Source organism: Bufo bufo, chromosome 1 (genome assembly GCF_905171765.1).
Source record: "Bufo bufo chromosome 1, aBufBuf1.1, whole genome shotgun sequence".
Lineage (NCBI taxonomy): Eukaryota > Metazoa > Chordata > Amphibia > Anura > Bufonidae > Bufo > Bufo bufo.
The window spans coordinates 345,593,116-345,610,997 of NC_053389.1; the positions used below are offsets into that span (position 1 = coordinate 345,593,116).

At 41.5% G+C, this 17,882-nt stretch overlaps 1 protein-coding gene across 1 annotated transcript in view; it reads left to right on the forward strand.

Moving 5' to 3' along the window:
• SLC4A9 (solute carrier family 4 member 9) overlaps nucleotides 1–17,882 on the forward strand; it is a 251,606-nt gene that overhangs the window by 167,612 nt on the left and 66,112 nt on the right. Inside the window, exons 14-17 of the mRNA XM_040442704.1 lie at nucleotides 2,702–2,748; nucleotides 4,421–4,603; nucleotides 10,545–10,658; nucleotides 12,387–12,548. Of these exons, the coding sequence (XP_040298638.1) occupies nucleotides 2,702–2,748; nucleotides 4,421–4,603; nucleotides 10,545–10,658; nucleotides 12,387–12,548 (506 nt within the window). The remainder of the gene's footprint in view (nucleotides 1–2,701; nucleotides 2,749–4,420; nucleotides 4,604–10,544; nucleotides 10,659–12,386; nucleotides 12,549–17,882) is intronic.

Consider the following 17,882-nt stretch of genomic DNA (forward strand, 5'->3'; position numbering starts at 1 on the left):
GATGTGACCATGGATGGCTCGCTCCAGATACATTTGCAGTCTGCTTTTTGCCTCCTGTGCACTGCGAGTTCTGCCTGCTTCTCCTCCTTCTCCTCCCTATCTGCTGCTCCGTCTCTCCCTCTGAACTCCCCTCCTCTTCCTCTCTTGTGGACACCCACGTGATGTCCATTGACACATAATCATCATCACCTTCACCACCACTGACATTAGAGATCTTGGAGTAGGCAGCAACAGCGGGGACCACCCTCCTTGGGTTGATCTGGGTACTATCGTCAGACTGCTGGGTGGCAGCCGTTGCTACCTCCTCTTCTTAATCTGATGTCAAGAATGGCTGCGCATTGGTAAGGTCTGAGAATGGATGGGAAAATAATTCCTCTGACTCGAGTGGAGGGGCTATGGTGGTGGTGGTGTCTTTGGGGGTGCACACAGCAGAGAGTGAGGAGGGTGCAGACACAGAGGATGAGGAGGGTGCAGAAGCGGAAGGCTGAGTGAGCCACTCAACACACTCTTGTGCGTCCTTTGATATAATCGCATGCAACTTCTCCAATTTCCCTCTTAGGCTCCGGCCTGGTGCACCTTCCCGACTCCTACCACCCCTGCGGAATGGCCTGCCTCTTCCTCTGCCTGTCATTTTCAAAATTACCCTGTGCCAAAGTCCCTAGAGAAGAGGAGTATTTGTGGAAGCAGGTATATCGCAGGCCTCAATCAATATTTGGTGGAAGCAGGCATATCAATCCCCTTAATCAGTATTTTGTGGAAGCAGGTGTATCACAGGCCTCAATCAATATTTGGTGGAAGCAGGTACGTATATCGCACCCCTCAATCAGTATTTTGTGTAAGCAGGTGTATTGCAGGCCTCAATTAGCATTTGGTAAAAGCCGTTATATCAAACCCCTTAATCAGTATTTTGTGGAAGCAAGTGTATCGCAGGCCTCAATCAATATTTTGTAAAAGCAGGTATATCAATCCCCTTAATCAGTATTTTGTGGAAGCAGGTGTATCGTAGGCCTCAATCAAAATTTAGTGGAAGCAGGCATATCAATCCCCTTAATCAGTATTTTGTGGAAGCAGGCATATAGAATTTTGTGGAAGCAGGTATATCGCACCCCTGAATCAGTATTTTGTGGAAGCATTTATTTCAAACCCCTGAATCAGCATTTTGTGGAAGCAGGTATATCGCACCCCTCAATCAGTATTTTGTGGAAGCAGGTATATAAATACCCCTTAATCTGTATTTTGTGGAAGCAGGTATATCAAACCCCTTAATCAGTATTTTGTGTAATCAGGTATATCGCACCCCTCAATCAGTATTTTGTGGAAACATTGATTATGGGGTTCTATATAACTATTTGGTGGAAGCAGGTATATCGCATTCCTCAATCAGTATTTTGTGGAAACAATTATATAGAACCCCATAATCAATATTTGGTGGAAGCAGGTATATCGCATCCCTCAATCAGTATTTTGTGGAAGCAGGTATATCGCAGGCCTCAATCAATATTTGGTGGAAGCAGGTATATCGCACCCCTAAATCAGTATTTTGTGGAAGCAGGTATATCAAATCCCTTAATCAGTATTTTATGGAAGCAGGTATATTGCACCCTTCAATCACTTTTTGGTGGCAACAGGTATATCACACCCGTTGCAAATAATTATTAAAATAGCGCTTGTCCCTCTATATACCTGCGGTATCGCAGCAGAACCACACACAACTGCTGCACAATACAAATGCACTATATACTTTCTATGTTAGAAAGTATATTATGGGTATATCACACCACTCAATCAGTTTTTTGGGGGGCAACAGGTATATCACACCAGTTGCAATTAGTTATTCCAATAGCGTTTGTCCCTCTATCTAGCTGCAGTACTGCAGCAGAACCGTACACAACTGCTGCACAATACAAACGCACAATAATATACTTTCTATGTTAGAAAGTATATTATAAGTATATCACACCTATCGATAGCACACCTATACCAGTCCTTAAAAGGACTTTTGTGGCCCTATTAGCTAGCGTTTGGTGTCCCTAACAGACTGTCCCTGCTCCACAAAGCAACCTCTCCCTACACTGATAAAACACAGAATGTAAAATGGCTGCCAATTCGGGTATTGTTATAGTGTTGGGGGTGTGTCCATGTGCTGAAACGTCTCAATTGGCTGTCCTATCCCACCTGATATGTGTGTCATGGGTCAAAGTTCGGCGTAATGCAAAAGAATATGGCACTGGCGGACATCACCATATGTTCGCATGTTTGGTGAATCACAAACGCGCAAAGTTCACCACGTAAACTACCGCCGGGCAACCGCAAGGCCATCTCTAGCAAGGAAAGCCGTGTCCGGTTCCTGTATCCAGGTTTCAGTGAGGGCTAGCCTCCCTTATGCTTTTTCGCACTGATACGTGCAGTAAAATGGCATTGCATGCCATTTTACTGGATGCGTCCAAAGCGAACCTGAAAAGCTTCAGCTTCGACAAGTGGATAAGATTTTGGGAAGTTCATAACAACCCAGTTTTTGTTACAAACTGGTTTGCTCATTTCTAGTATATACCATACCCTAGATTAATTCTATTGAAAACTGTAAATTGTTGTTAAATTGGGTGCGCTTATATGTCAGTTAATCAAAATGTTGGTATGTATTTGATGGAATCAAATATGTTTTTAGGTATTTACCTGTTTACCTGTTGATTATTTATTGCAGGTAATGAATCTTCAAGCAATTTAACATTGCATGATTCATATTATGTGGTAGGTTGTCAAATTTCTTTCTACGGCATTATTATAACAGAAACAAAGTATCATGGTTTGAAAGTCTGAAAAAATTATTATGTCCATCCAGTTCAGCCTGTTATCCTGCAAATTTGGTCCAAAGGAAGGCAAAATAAACCATATGAGTTAGAAGTCAACCTTCCTTATCTTTGGGGGAAAAATATTTTCCAACTCCAGTTTGACAATCAGAATAACTCCCTGGATCAACGCTACTTTTCTAGATTTCTAATAATTATAACCTGTAATGTTATTACTAGCGTTGAGAGATCATGAGAGATCTGAAGTCCATTTGTTCCGACACTAAGTTTTTTTTGTACTGTCTCCACAGAGCATTAAAATGTATTGTCTCCGTGTAGGCAAAACTCGTTTCACCTGATGTACCTCTGTACGATTTCTATTTTAAAATGTTTTAAAAGACGCAGATGTTATTACTAAGCTAATTAACCGAAGTCTTGCGTGACTTCGAGTGAAAGGATGTTTGTCTACATGGAGGCAATACATTTTAATCCTGTACGCGAAGACAGCATTCAAATTGAAGTGTTGGAACAAATTGACTTTGCATCTCTGATCCGAAGCTCAATTCACTCAACACTAGTTATTAAACTCCAGATCCCTCTTGAACTCTTTTAGTGAGTTCACCATCACCACCTCCTCAGGCAGAGAATTCCATAGTCTCATTGCTCTTACAGTGAGTAACAGTAACTCAGTCCTAGCATGTACTACTAATCATACCCTATGTCACTTAGCCAGTTACCTACCCACTTAAACACATTTCCCCCAGTCCAAGCAATCTCATTCTATGTATTAACCTTTTGAGTACATTAGCACTATATCAAATGCTTTGAAGAAATCAAGATACATGACATCCAACTGCTGTACTTATCTCAATCCAGTATAGAGCTTAACTACTCATAGAAACTGATTAGATTAGTTTGAGAGGACCAGTCCCTCTTAAATCCATGATAATACAGCGTTATACTCATATTTTCATCATGATACTCCAGGACAGCATGTCTTAGAAATCCTTCACACAGTTTACCAGCAACAGTTGTTAAACTTACAGGCTTTATTTCAGATTTTTTGCCCCCTTTTTGAATATTGACACCATATTTGCTATGCGCCAATCCTGTGGAAAAGACTTTGTCATTATAGAGCAATGTACAAATGAGTTAAAAATTATGACAATATTTTTAGTGGGTAATGATAGAATGTCCCTCACCAGGCATAATGCTTTGCAGGGATAGCTCAGCTGAATGTAATGTCATTTGAATATGAATTTGAAGGACTTTTTGGCCAGATTGAAGCAAAGGAACACAAGGTCAGAGACATCATTACATTCTAGTCCTACAAAGAATTGTGCCTGGTTTAACAATGACTTTCCTGATGACACGCTCTCTTTAAAGCCCAACTACAACTACTATAAGTTCATATACTTTGGGGAAAATTTATTAAGACTAGCATTTTAAATTTTAGTGCATCCTGGAAGGGCCAATACCACCAACAAGGAGATAGATATAGATGACATAGATTTCAGGTTTAATTTACTGCAGATTTCTAGTTTAAGTAGTAAGTAATATTACATTTGTTGGGCCATGAGGTCCCACTAGATCCCATTTTTTATAAACCTAACGAGCAACATGTATCTCCACAGGATATGCAAGACCCTCTAAATCTTACACGAGGGCAGTGCATTGAGATTGGTGGACACCTAGAAGGAAACAGCTGTAACTACGTACCTGATGTCTTTCTAATGTCTGTTATCCTGTTTTTGGGGACATTTCTTTGTACTGCTTTGCTAAAAAGCTTTCAGACAAGCAGATATTTATCAACATCTGTAAGTATCATAGAAATGCGTATGAATAGAAATGAGAACTTTGCCCATATATGTTCTATTGTACTAATAGTACATGAACAGTATAGCATAGAGGAACATTACATCAATAACCCATGACATTTTAGATGCTGTCATGTTATTTGTAACTCACAATGAAGGCAAGTTTTATTCTTATGACTGTATGTTGTGTCATTCCTTTATTATTCCTGCCAGAAGTTATGAATGGATTGTTATCAGTTTGTGTAACACCCCAGAGTTGTGTTACTACACGCCTCTACCCCGCTACTGTCTTCTAAGAGCCTTTACCTTGTCATCTGATATGATTTTGCTCATGTTCTCACAACTGTGCATTTAAAACTATGTTAAATGTAAATTTCCTTGTAATTTTCCAAGTTCACCAGCAGGTGGCAGCAATGCGTTGGTAAGGAATTAGTTTCAGTTTAGTATATCTAGGCTGGAATGGTTAATTCCCGCTTGGCTCCCCCTCTCTGGAGGTGTGGGCTATTTCCACATCCTGCACCTTGGGAGGAGAAGGAAGTTAGAGTCAATGTGCCAGCCACCCCTGTTGGGGAAGGCTGTGTGATAGAGTTCAGGAATCCCCCTGTATAGGGAAGAAAGCCAGGATCTTGTCTCAGCTGAGACATTGATCATATTCCCAGTCTGAGCCCTGCAGCCTCAGCTGGATGACAAGAAAGCAGACAATCTCCAGAGTTCCAGGACAAAAGCATTCCCTGAGAAACCATCTGAGAGTAAGTCCATAAACCTAGGAGAAGCCATATCCTCCTCAGCTAGTCTGTCCCCCTACAGCAGAAGATAGAGAGAAGTGCAGAAGATAAAATTCCTGCCACAGTTACAGAGCTACTAAGCAGACGTCTCATCCTGCAAGCTCCAGATTTATAGTGCAGAAGATTTATTCCTGCCAATCATTGCTAAAACCTGCTGGGACCAAAGACCAAAGCTGTATACTGCTTGGATTCAAGTTATCCTCCGTAAAGAAAAGTTTGAACTTCACCTAAATGTCTGGACATCAATTTCTGCTGCAAATTTCCTCTATTACCCCTACTATCACTACACTCAATTTATTGCAAGTGAGCCAGGAGCCAGGAGTCCAGCCGTACCCAGGTAGGAGACACTGTTGACACCATTATCATCACCATACAGAGACATTATAGGCAATCACACCACTCTGGCATTCCTAACCTGGGACGTGCGTTATAACACCTTGGAAGGGCCCTGCGCACGCTTAAATTGGCGTCACGAACAAAATATAAACTATTATCCACCCATATCTTGACCCACTGCATAAGTGGCGTCAGTGTACCCGTTCCTGGTCACTGAGTTTTCACCTGGGTGTTACTAGTTGGGGGAGTGTCCATGCATAGTTTGACACTATCCAATCAGTTCTGACAGTGTCAGATTGTGCAGAGGTACACCCCTAACTGGAAATACTCATATGGACCTTCATAGCAAACTGCGAGCAATTCATTCATAACTTTCACCACGCAACAAAAAAAAAAACTTTTCGTCTGCTACTGGGCAAAAACCATTTGTCCTATACTAAATCGAGTATGCGGATTACAAATCCGAAGTCAGAATTGTTGTAACACATCACAAAATTTTGCTATGCATAAGTATGCCTAAATGAATTAAGCACTTGGAAAGCATTGAATAATTTTAAACAGAAGACGTTTTACTCCAACAATTACCTGATCTATATCAAAGTTTGCATAGTAAACAGTGTATGAAAATGTAATGGAATAACAAAATTTCAAAAAGTCTCGTTTTTCAGTTTAAAAGTCTAAGGGTACTTTCACACTAGTGTTTCTCTTTTCTGGTATTGAGTTCCGTCACAGGGGTTTAATACCAGAAAAAAGCTGATCAGTTTTATCCTAATGCATTCTGAATGGAGAGCATTCCATTCAGTATGCATCAGGATGCATCAGTTCAGTCCCTTTTACGTTTTTTGGCCGGAGAAAATACCGCAGCATGCTGCAGTTTTCTCTCCGGCCCAAAATCCTGAACACTTGCCGGAATGCCGGATTTGGCATTAAGTTCCATTGAAATTAATCTGACATTAAAATTTCTGCATTGATGGATCCGTTCTTCCAATCCGCGCAAGAGCAGACCTTTAAATCTGTGAAAAAAGAAATAACTAATCTGTTTTTATGGATGACAACCGAAAAGACGGATCCGGTATTGCAATGCATTTGTCAGACGGATCCGCATCCGGATCCGTCTGACAAATGCACCCGTTTGCGTCCGAATTGCCTGATCCGGCAGGCAGTTCCGGAAATGGAACTGCCTGCCGGAATCCTCTGCCACAAGTGTGAAAGTAGCCTTACTTGAGCAAGGCCCATTACTGTTAAAAGTGCTTCAGGCATCTGCTTTTGCGTTTCCCGTTGCAAAAACGAGCAGTAGTCCCCCATCATGTTAGGATTCCAGCGTCTTGATACCTGTTCTCCATTGTAGAAATATCTTTATGGAACCGCTCTCCATGTTCATCACTTACGTGTCCCAAATTGGGTGGGAAAAAGTCAAGATGGGAATGTAAGAAATGCACTTTCAATGACATTCGGCAGCCAAGTTGTTCTTATGCTGTAAGCATGTTGTCTACTAATTCAGCATAGTTTGCAGCTCGTCTGTTCCCAAGAAAGTTCTGCACTACTAGCAGAAATGTATCCCAAGCTGCAAGACGCACTCGCTTTGTCAGATTCTTGCGCTGATCACAAGTAGTGTATTTGCCACATATGTAGCAGAAATTGTCTGGATCGTTAACACATTTAAGTTTATCCATCTTAAGTTTCAAAACTCATAGCACTATAACAGATCCCTTTATCAAAATCTGTCCAGATTGCCTTATATACTTACTGCTGACATTAGCCTGAGTGCGTCCGAACAGGTCTGGACATGTCCATTGGAATATCTCCAATATAATGCATTAATATTATAACTGAATAGGCTTTCCATTGATAACTTAACCCTTTAAGGACCTCCACCGTACATGTACGGCAGAAGTCCGGACCCCAAACATGGCGCCCACTCGCATAGCCGCCGGGTTTCTGCCATAAGGCTGATCGCATACATTTTCCCTTTTAGATTCTGCACAGTCCGTAAGTGGAACCTGTTACATTGAGATCGTGGAACCAGCTGAGATCGTGGAACCTGTTACATTGATCTAATAGGCTGAAGCATCAAGCAGGCTTCGGTGCCTATTAGATGACTATACCAATACAGGCCACTAGGTGGCAGCATTGTATTGGCATAATGCAAATTAACTGCTCAATGATGCCTATATAGACATCAATTAACACAATAGGCAATCTAATAATTGGCAGTTATTGTCACCCAAGGTGACTTAAAAAAAGTTTTTGCAAATATAAAAAATATATATATATCACCCCCCTTTCCTTAAACTAAAAATAGAGTATGCCCATACTACTAAAATATAACAATATTAATGGCATACAGCAAAGTGCGTAATGGGAAAAAAATAAAAACTGTCAATTTGCCATTTTTTGTCACTTCAACTACCCAATACTTTTTTTATAAAAAGTGATCAAAAAGTCGCACGCACTTCAAATTGGTATTACTGAAAAGAACAGATCGTCCCGCAAAAAACAAGCTCTAACACAGCCTCGTGCACATAACTACAAAAAAGTTATACTAGTCAGAATATGGTTATAAAAAAATAAATAAATTTTCCTCAAAAATTATACAAGTGTGGTACCGTTGTAACCATACTGAGCTGAAGAATAAAGATAACAGGTCAATTTCACTGCATAGTGTACAGTGTAAAAAAAAAAAAAAAAAACCTTTATCAGAATTGTGGTTTTTCCCAATTCTACCCCATTTGGAATTTTTTTTCCCACTTCCTACTGCATGGTATGCAACTGTAAATGATGCCATTAGAAAACATGGTTATAAGGGAAAATAATAGCATTCTGGATACAGAATGCATAGTAAAATAGCGCTGGAGGGGTTAAAAAAATAAAATAAAAAATAATTTAACTCACCTTAATCCACTTGATCGCGAAGCCCGGCTTCTCGTCTGTCTCCTTTGCTGAACAGGACCTGTGGTGAGCATTACTTACAGGAACAGGACCTGTGATGACGTCACTCCGGTTATCACATGATCCATCACATGATCTTTTACCATGGTGATGGATCATGTGATGACCGGAGTGACGTCATCACAGGTCCTTTTCCTGTAATTAATTCTCACCACAGGTTCTGTTCAACAAAGGAGACAGACGAGAAGCCGGGCTTCGCGATCAAGTGGACTAAGGTGAGTTAAATTATTATTATTTTTTTTTTAACCCCTCCAGCGCTATTTTACTATGCATTCTGTATTCAGAATGCTATTATTTGCCCTTATAACCATGTTATAAGGGAAAATAATACAATCTACAGAACAAAAAAAGTTCCGGTTTGGGTATCAAACATGCGCGATTTTTCTCACGCGAGTGCAAAACGCATTACAATCTTTTGCACTCGCGCGGAAAAATCGCAGGTGTTCCCGTAACGCACCCGCACCTTTTCCCGCAACGCCCGTGTGAAAGAGGCCTAAGGCCGCTTTCACACAAGCGAGTTTTCCGCGTGGGTGCAATGCGTGACGTGAACGTATAGCATCTGCACTGAATCCTGACCCATTCATTTCCATGTATCTGTGTACATGAGCGTTTTTTTTCACGCATAAGTTCTGCATTGCGTGAAAAACGCAGCATGTTCTATATTCTGCGTTTTTCACGCAGCCCTGGCCCCATAGAAGTGAATGGGGCTTCAGTGAAAAACGCATTGTATCCGGAAGCAAGTGTGGGTGCGATGCGTTTTTCACTGATGGTTGCTAAGAAATGTTGTTTGTAAACCTTCAGTTTTTTATCACATGCGTGAAAAATGCATCAAAACGCATTGCACCTGCGCAGAAAAAACTGAACAACTGAACGCAATCGCAGACAAAACTGACAGAACTTGCTTGCAAAATGGTGTGAGGTTCACTGAACGCACCCTGAACGCATCCGTCACGCTCGTGTGAAAGGGGCCTAACTAACAATCACTGATGGAAATCACTGACTATAGAAGAAAGCATATGTGCTTTGATATATACATATGTCATACAGTGTCGGACTGTCCTTGCCCCCACCACAGGAAATTATTCTCAGGGCTCAACCCCTATATCATTAATAAACTCGAATAGGTTTTGAATCAAATCAATAGACCCTAATGGCAAACGATTAGCTCCAGAGGCAGCTCCAAATGGGATTTTTCTCCTGGACCTTTTAGGCCCACATAGATACATCATACAGTGTCTGACTGGGGTTCCTTGGTCCCACCACAGGAAATTATTCTCTGGGCCCAATCCCTACATAATTAATAAACTCAAATAGGTTTTGAATCAAATAAATGGACCCTAGTGGCAAGTAATTGGCTCCAAAGACAGCTCTAAGGGCTCATGCACACAAACATATTTTCTTTCCTTGTGCATTCCATTTTTTTTGTGGAACGTATGCGGAACCATTTATTTCAATGGGTCCACAAAAAAAACTGAAGTTACTCCGTGTGCATTCCGTTTCCTTATGTCCGTATTTCCGTTCAGCAAAAAAAATGAAAATGTCCTATTATTGTCCGCATTACGGACAAGGATAGTATTGTTCTATTAGGGGCCAGCTGTTCTGTAAAATACGAAATGCACACGGATGTCATCTGTATTTTTTATGGATCCGTTTTTTACGTCGTGTGCATGAGCACTAAATGGGATTTTTCTCCTGGATCTTTGGGGCCCACTATGGCTGGGCCCACCAGAGGACACTCTGGTCCTCTGGTGGGCCACTCCAACCCTGACATCATATATAATGCTCATGTTGTAATATTTTCCTTTTAGTTTCCAATTTTTCTTTTCAAAATATGTAACTGATTAATTTGCTGTTTGTGTTTTTCTCCCCAGATAAGAAAGTCGATTGGTGATTTTTCAGTGATATTAACTATAGTTATTTTTTGTGCTGTTGATGTGATGTGCGGGCTAGGAACACCGAAACTTGTAGTTCCAAATGACTTTAAGGTAAGAGATCATGATGATTCTTGACAGCCTCTATGACACTAACTAGTCAATAGATATCTGTAGGGGTGTATGCAGAAGCCTGTAAAGTGTGTGTGTGGGGGTGAGGGGCCAAAGACTTGAAAGTACTGTACATACAAAAAGCAATGCTCTAAATAATTTCGCCCTAGTTCATACATACAAACTAGTAATCTAAAAGTGCTAATGTAATATTTCACTAAATAGAAATGACATAACATACCAACATGGTGCATGCTGCTTCTCGGTGCAAAGGCAAAGTTTGAGTCAGAGCTGAGTGTCACAGATTGCATCTGCAGCTTCTGCCCTGACCATGCTTGATTGTGCCTGTTAATCAAGGGGAGAGGGAGTATGCAGACCACAAAAGCAGTGCTCCAATGACTCCGTTCGGTCCCCAGGTGCTCAAACTTGCTTTTTTGCATATGAATAAAAACACAGATATTTCTGCAGCTGTTTAACATATAGACAAAAGATAGGTATCTTTTTAATCAGTATGATCAATCCTACCAGGTGGTATGTCTGGTTTAATAAGGTTGATCATGCTGACAGACCCTCTTTAACACATGGTGCACTTACTATATAGGGTTGCCATCTTTCCCAACAAAAAATACCGGCCAAGTTTACAGAGGTAAAAAGAGGTATGGATTTGTATGGAGTGACTTAACATCCCATGTTATTTGACACCTATGATCATATTTTGAGGTTTGCAGGTAGGTCATCAATATCAATTCGGCGGCAATCCAACACCCAGGAAAACTAACAGCTGTTAGAAGAGGCTGGTGCTCTGTGAGCACCGCGGTCTCTTTATATGCCATGTGACGTCACTGTACATTGGTCACATGGCCTAGTTGGCTCAGTCCCATTGAAGTAAATAGGGCTGAGCTGCAATACCAAGCACAGCCGCTGGACTGTGTATGCCACTGTGCTTAGGAGACATGCCAGGAGCCGTCTGCACTCACCAGAGCCTCTTCAAAAAGCTGATCAGCAGGAGTGCTAGGATTTGGACCCCTCCCTATCAGATATTGATGACCTATCCTAAGGATAGGTCATGAATATTTTATGCCTGGATTTTTTTGTGCTTATAATAAACACTTTTGGAGATACATGGATGACGGACAATAAAGACCAAAGCTCTCTCAGTATTTGTGCATGCACAGTGTATAATGGGATTCAAGCCACAGAAGTTAAAATTAACTTCACTCCTCTTTATTCATATGATGCTGTGTGTTTCAACATCACACTGAGGACATAGGGGGGGTCATTTACTATCACAGATATGGCAGTTGTATGGCATATATCTGTCACAGATTGCAGTGCAAAGGTTATTTGCGCCACAATCTGCAATTTTTCCCAGCTTACTCCAGGTCTAAAAAAGGGGGCATGGTGTGGGAAGGGGACGGGCCGGGAGGCCAGTCTAATTTATCATTTTCTACGCCTGTTTTAAATGTAGAAAATGGTCTACATTTAAGACAGCAAGGAAGCTGTCTAACATTTAGATCGGCAGTGGATATGCCGAAGTTATGTAGAGGCCGGCACCGCTAACTTAGGCAGATCCACCACCAGTACAAGTGGTTATTATCTGAAATGCCAGTCTTAATAAATGACCCCAATAATTCATTTTTTTGGAAATATAATGTACGTGTGTATATATACATTAAGTAACATATTTGACTTGACTATTCATTTACTCAGTTATTATTTTTGTTTTTATAGCCAACTAACCCAAATAGAGGTTGGTTTGTATATCCCTTTGGAGGAAATCCATGGTGGGTGTGCCTTCTGTCTGGCATTCCAGCCATTTTGATTACAATCCTTTTATTCATGGACCAGCAAATCACTGCCGTAATGCTTAATCGCAAAGAGTACAAGCTGAAGGTAATGGTATAATTGAAAAATTTATTTTTATCTTTCCAATTCCCCACATTTCTCTTGGATTAAGGTCAGTACTGTTAAAGCTTTGCTCATCTGCTCCGGCGCCTACGGAACCGGTGGCCTCTCTCATCATTCAGGGCCTGGCCAATGAACTAGGTTTGCCCTTCCTCAAAGGCTTTGGCCTGCTTCTTGCTGGTTAGAGCTCTCTCTGCCTGTAGGGTGCATGTGTGAATGCTATTAAACATTCTTATCGAGGCAGAGGCTGGAGACCTGAATGTACTTAAACGGATTGTCTCATCTCAGACATTGGGGGCATATCACTATGACTTGGGCAGCCCCTCGACTTTTTCTGAGGTTACCAGTCCCGGCTCTGTTTAACAGCTGATACAACCTGCACTTGTAAATGTATTTGAACAGTTCCACACAGTCTAGAAGATATCAATTCATAAAACTAAGGTCATAACTTTAAACTTAGGACAGATCTCTGAAGTTATGAAAACATTTAACATCTAACACATGTGAAAAGCCCATGAGAAACGTTTCATTGAATTCAATTAAAAAATCTAGAGCTCAAATAAAAATGTTGGCACCAATAAAAACCAAAAATCTTCCCAGTGCGCATGATATAGATATAAAAAAACAAATATCATACTCCATCCACATTTGCATATTAATTTGTCCATTTCTTGCTGCAGCATCATTTATTCAAATTCACACACATGGCTTCTATACCAGATACACCGTTTTCTCTGTTTCATATTCCTAAAACTTACAGCACAAAGAAAAACAACTTTTATTGAAACAGATAAACACACTACACCCAGAATCACTGATAATCTCTGTTGCTGTTCTGCCATTCTTTCCAATGCCTTCTGGTTTTCAATCTGTGATCAATCAAAATCTTATAACAAGACAGCATACAAGTTATAATAAATAAAATAAAATGTTAAAACAGAATCTTTTTAATATTAGTGGTGACTCAATTGGTGGTGCACATATATAATAATTTTCCTTTAAGGCTGGGTTCCCACATTACAATTAGCTGCTTGGGAAAAGAAGGAAGAAAAATTATTAAATACTCTTACTCTTCTAGCATTAGACAAAACAAAACTTAAAAACAGTTGATTTCTGAACATTTAACACAAGCGCCTTTCTGATTGTAGACACGGGCTCTTTCTCTCTTGCCAGTGCCATAAATTAACATCCTGACACTGCTCTGTTTTCTAACTAATCAGAACCCGTCTCAACATCACAGGAGCTCTGATGCCCACAGGCTGCAAGCTCTAACTTCACAGATTCTTACAGATCTTCATTCGAATCTGCTCAGTTCTACAACTTTTAAAAGAACATTGCTAGATTCTACCAAGACCAAGCCTACTACTGTACAGATCCACTCACAGATCATAGCAGATTTGCACAACACGTTAAACTCTAATAATCCGCCTACAGATTATTAATTCCCGTTAATGGCCGGGTTCCCATTTGGAGTTGCGGGTACAAACTACCCTATCTCAATGTAACACCCTATCAACGATAAGCATATTTATTTGCTCAAATCCCTCTTTCTGACACCAAGTGTAATGTAACGTGAATTCTAAAGATTTGAGAATGAATAAGCTTATGCAGGCTTAGTGAACAAATATATATACTAAGTGTGATTAAATATACGATAACACAAACAAATCCCATACAGAATAATAAAAAGTAAATAAACATCACTAGCCTAAGTGGGGTGGAGACTCAGTCGATCATGCTAGAACCCACATTATAAAACATGACGGACACCCCAGGGTGGACAAGAGATAGGGCAAGTTATACTTACATCCTACCTAGGATAACGTTTTCAATGTAGTCTCTTGAGGGAATGTGTGTCACAGAGTTAAAACCTGTTAGCCCCTCCTCCAGTGTGCAGCACGCATGTCTCTGAGATCATTCAGGAATGTTGTCTTATCAGCACAATGGGAGATTTCTAACCCACTTAATTACAAGGAAACGTCTAAATTATTACACAGAGTATTAAACAGAATTTAAGGAAACAGAACCCATCAGTACTTAAAAATACCTTACAATACAGGAACAGAAGAAAATAGAAATTAGCAATCTGGACTACTTATCTGCAGTACTATTCATGTTGTACTGTAAATAATAGTCCAAGATCTTGGTGACAGATTCTCTTTAAGTCACCTTCCCCTATGGGAAGGTGCCTGAAAAATAGGTTGTAGTTTGCTAATGTCCTGCAATGTGTGCTTTTCTATATTTGTCTGTGTTTCATTCATCTGATCTCTGTTATTACACTAATCTGTCTGCCCTGAACTTAGACTGTTTATGGGATTGCACAAACTCTGCTTGCCTTAATCTTGCCCTGACTACAGTTTTTTCTGATCTCTTGGTGCTTCATACCAGTGTCTCTTGACCTTCGTGGGTTAGCTGTCACATGAACAGAAAATACTCTAAGAGGTAGAAGCCTGGTGGTTCCCCTGCAGCAAAGTCCAGATCCCTTTACAAGGGTCAAAGGGGGAAGACTGGGGGCCTCTTAGATAACACCCTTTGGATTAGCCCTAAGCCAAATCAGTTCAAGTGACATAGCGGATTCATTACCATTTCGTAACAGTTTGCTCAGGCCATAGATTCCACTGGCCCACCCAAATTGTGTCTGCTGAAGTTATAAAAGTCACCAGAAGAAACTCCTACAATTTCAGAATACCATTGCTGTTCTCCTAGATTTCCTAATGGCTACTGCTGTGGCTATGCATCCTAAGACTACAGATAGCTGCTGTTTCGGGTGGATATAGCCTGCATCTGCCTCTGTCACCACATTATTGCACCATGGTTTTCCCAGGCCACTTTATGGTGCTGCTCCATGTGCTGATGCAGGGCCATTGTGCCAACATCAGCACCCTGACAGCACTTCCCCTTCTGTCCACATATCCTGCATACAGCCACCCTAATGTCCTCCAGTGACTTGATAAAAAAATTCCCACACTACCAAGTATGGCATCTTACCCCCACCACTCTGTGCTGACTGCCTGTCACTGCCTGTATGAACCAGTGCACCGCTAGTTGTTTCCTGATGGGTAGGCTCCTGATTAGCAGACGGTCTACCCAAATCACATTTGGCTCCAGATATCCCACTGCTTTCACCCAGCTGGCTCATCGGCACGCTGCCACCCTGCTGCTGTCTCATGGGCCTGCTGCCACACTTACCCCCTGATGATGATGATGCCCCCTGTTTACCCAGTTCCCACTTGCAATCGGCTACATCATCATCCACTCTTGTCACACATATATATATATATATATATATATATATATATATATATATACACACACACACTGCTCAAAAAAATAAAGGGAACACAAAATTAACACATCCTAGATCTGAATTAATTAAATATTCTTCTGAAATACTTTGTTCTTTACATAGTTGAATGTGCTGACAACAAAATCACACAAAAATAAAAAAATGGAGATCAAATTTTTCAACCCATGGAGGTCTGGATTTGGAGTCACACTCAAAATTAAAGTGGAAAAACACACTACAGGCTGATCCAACTTTGATGTAATGTCCTTAAAACAAGTCAAAATGAGGCTCAGTAGTGTGTGTGGCCTCCACGTGCCTGTATGACCTCCCTACAACGCCTGTGCATGCTCCTGATGAGGTGGCGGACGGTCTCCTGAGGGATCTCCTCCCAGACCTGGACTAAAGCATCTGCCAACTCCTGGACAGTCTGTGGTGCAACGTTGGTGGATAGAGCGAGACATGATGTCCCAGATGTGCTCAATTGGATTCAGGTCTGGGGAACGGGCGGGCCAGTCCATAGCATCAATGCCTTCATCTTGCAGGAACTGCTGACACATTCCAGCCACATGAGGTCTAGCATTGTCTTGCATTAGGAGGAACCCAGGGCCAACCGCACCAGCATATGGTCTCACAAGGGGTCTGAGGATCTCATCTCGGTACCTAATGGCAGTCAGGCTACCTCTGGCGAGCACATGGAGGGCTGTGCGGCCCTCCAAAGAAATGCCACCCCACACCATTAATGACCCAATGCCAAACCGGTCATGCTGGAGGATGTTGCAGGCAGCAGAACGTTCTCCACGATGTCTTAAGACTCTGTCACGTCTGTCACATGTGCTCAGTGTGAACCTGCTTTCATCTGTGAAGAGCACAGGGCGCCAGTGGCGAATTTGCCAATCTTGGTGTTCTCTGGCAAATGCCAAACGTCCTGCACGGTGTTGGGCTGTAAGCACAACCCCCACCTGTGGACGTCGGGCCCTCATATCACCCTCATGGAGTCTGTTTCTGACCGTTTGAGCAGACACATGCACATTTGTGGCCTGCTGGAGGTCATTTTGCAGGGCTCTGGCAGTGCTCCTCCTGTTCCTCCTTGCACAAAGGCGGAGGTAGCAGTCCTGCTGCTGGGTTGTTGCCCTCCTACGGCCTCCTCCACGTCTCCTGATGTACTGGCCTCCTCCACGTCTCCTGGTAGCGCCTCCATGCTCTGGACACTACGCTGACAGACACAGCAAACCTTCTTGCCACAGCTCGCATTGATGTGCCATCCTGGATAAGCTGCACTACCTGAGCCACTTGTGTGGGTTGTAGACTCCGTCTCATGCTACCACTAGAGTTAAAGCACCGCCAGCATTCAAAAGTGACCAAAACATCAGCCGGGAAGCATAAGAACTGAGAAGTGGTCTGTGGTCACCACCTGCAGAACCACTCCTTTATTGGGGGTGTCTTGCTAATTGCCTATAATTTCCACCTGTTGTCTATCCCATTTGCACAACAGCATGTGAAATTGATTGTCACTCAGTGTTGCTTCCTAAGTGGACAGTTTGATTTCACAGAAGTGTGATTGACTTGGAGTTACATTGTGTTGTTTAAGTGTTCCCTTTATTTTTTTGAGCAGTGTATTTACAGAGCACCTTCACCAGTGTAAAATGTAACCTTTACTGATAATATTAAAAATAACCCAAAATGGGCCAATAAAACACTTTTGACTGGTAGGCTGGGTAGGCTGAGGAAAAGAAAAATATCTTGCCCTCACACTTGCCCTCAGCCCTGCATGCAGATGTTCCTGCCTACAAAATTGGAATGTATTAGGAACCTCCTATTAGCCCTATATGTCCCTGACAAGGGATAGATACCACCACCCAATGAGAGACCTACTGTATCTATTTGTCCAGCATATAATGTCAGGGGTCAAGATACATATCAAAAACAAAAAAATTGACATATGGTTATCACACACATATTATATCTGCACTTATGTATCCAATGGCATCAAGATTTTATGATTACCATCAGATAACTGGAGCACATATCATATGTCC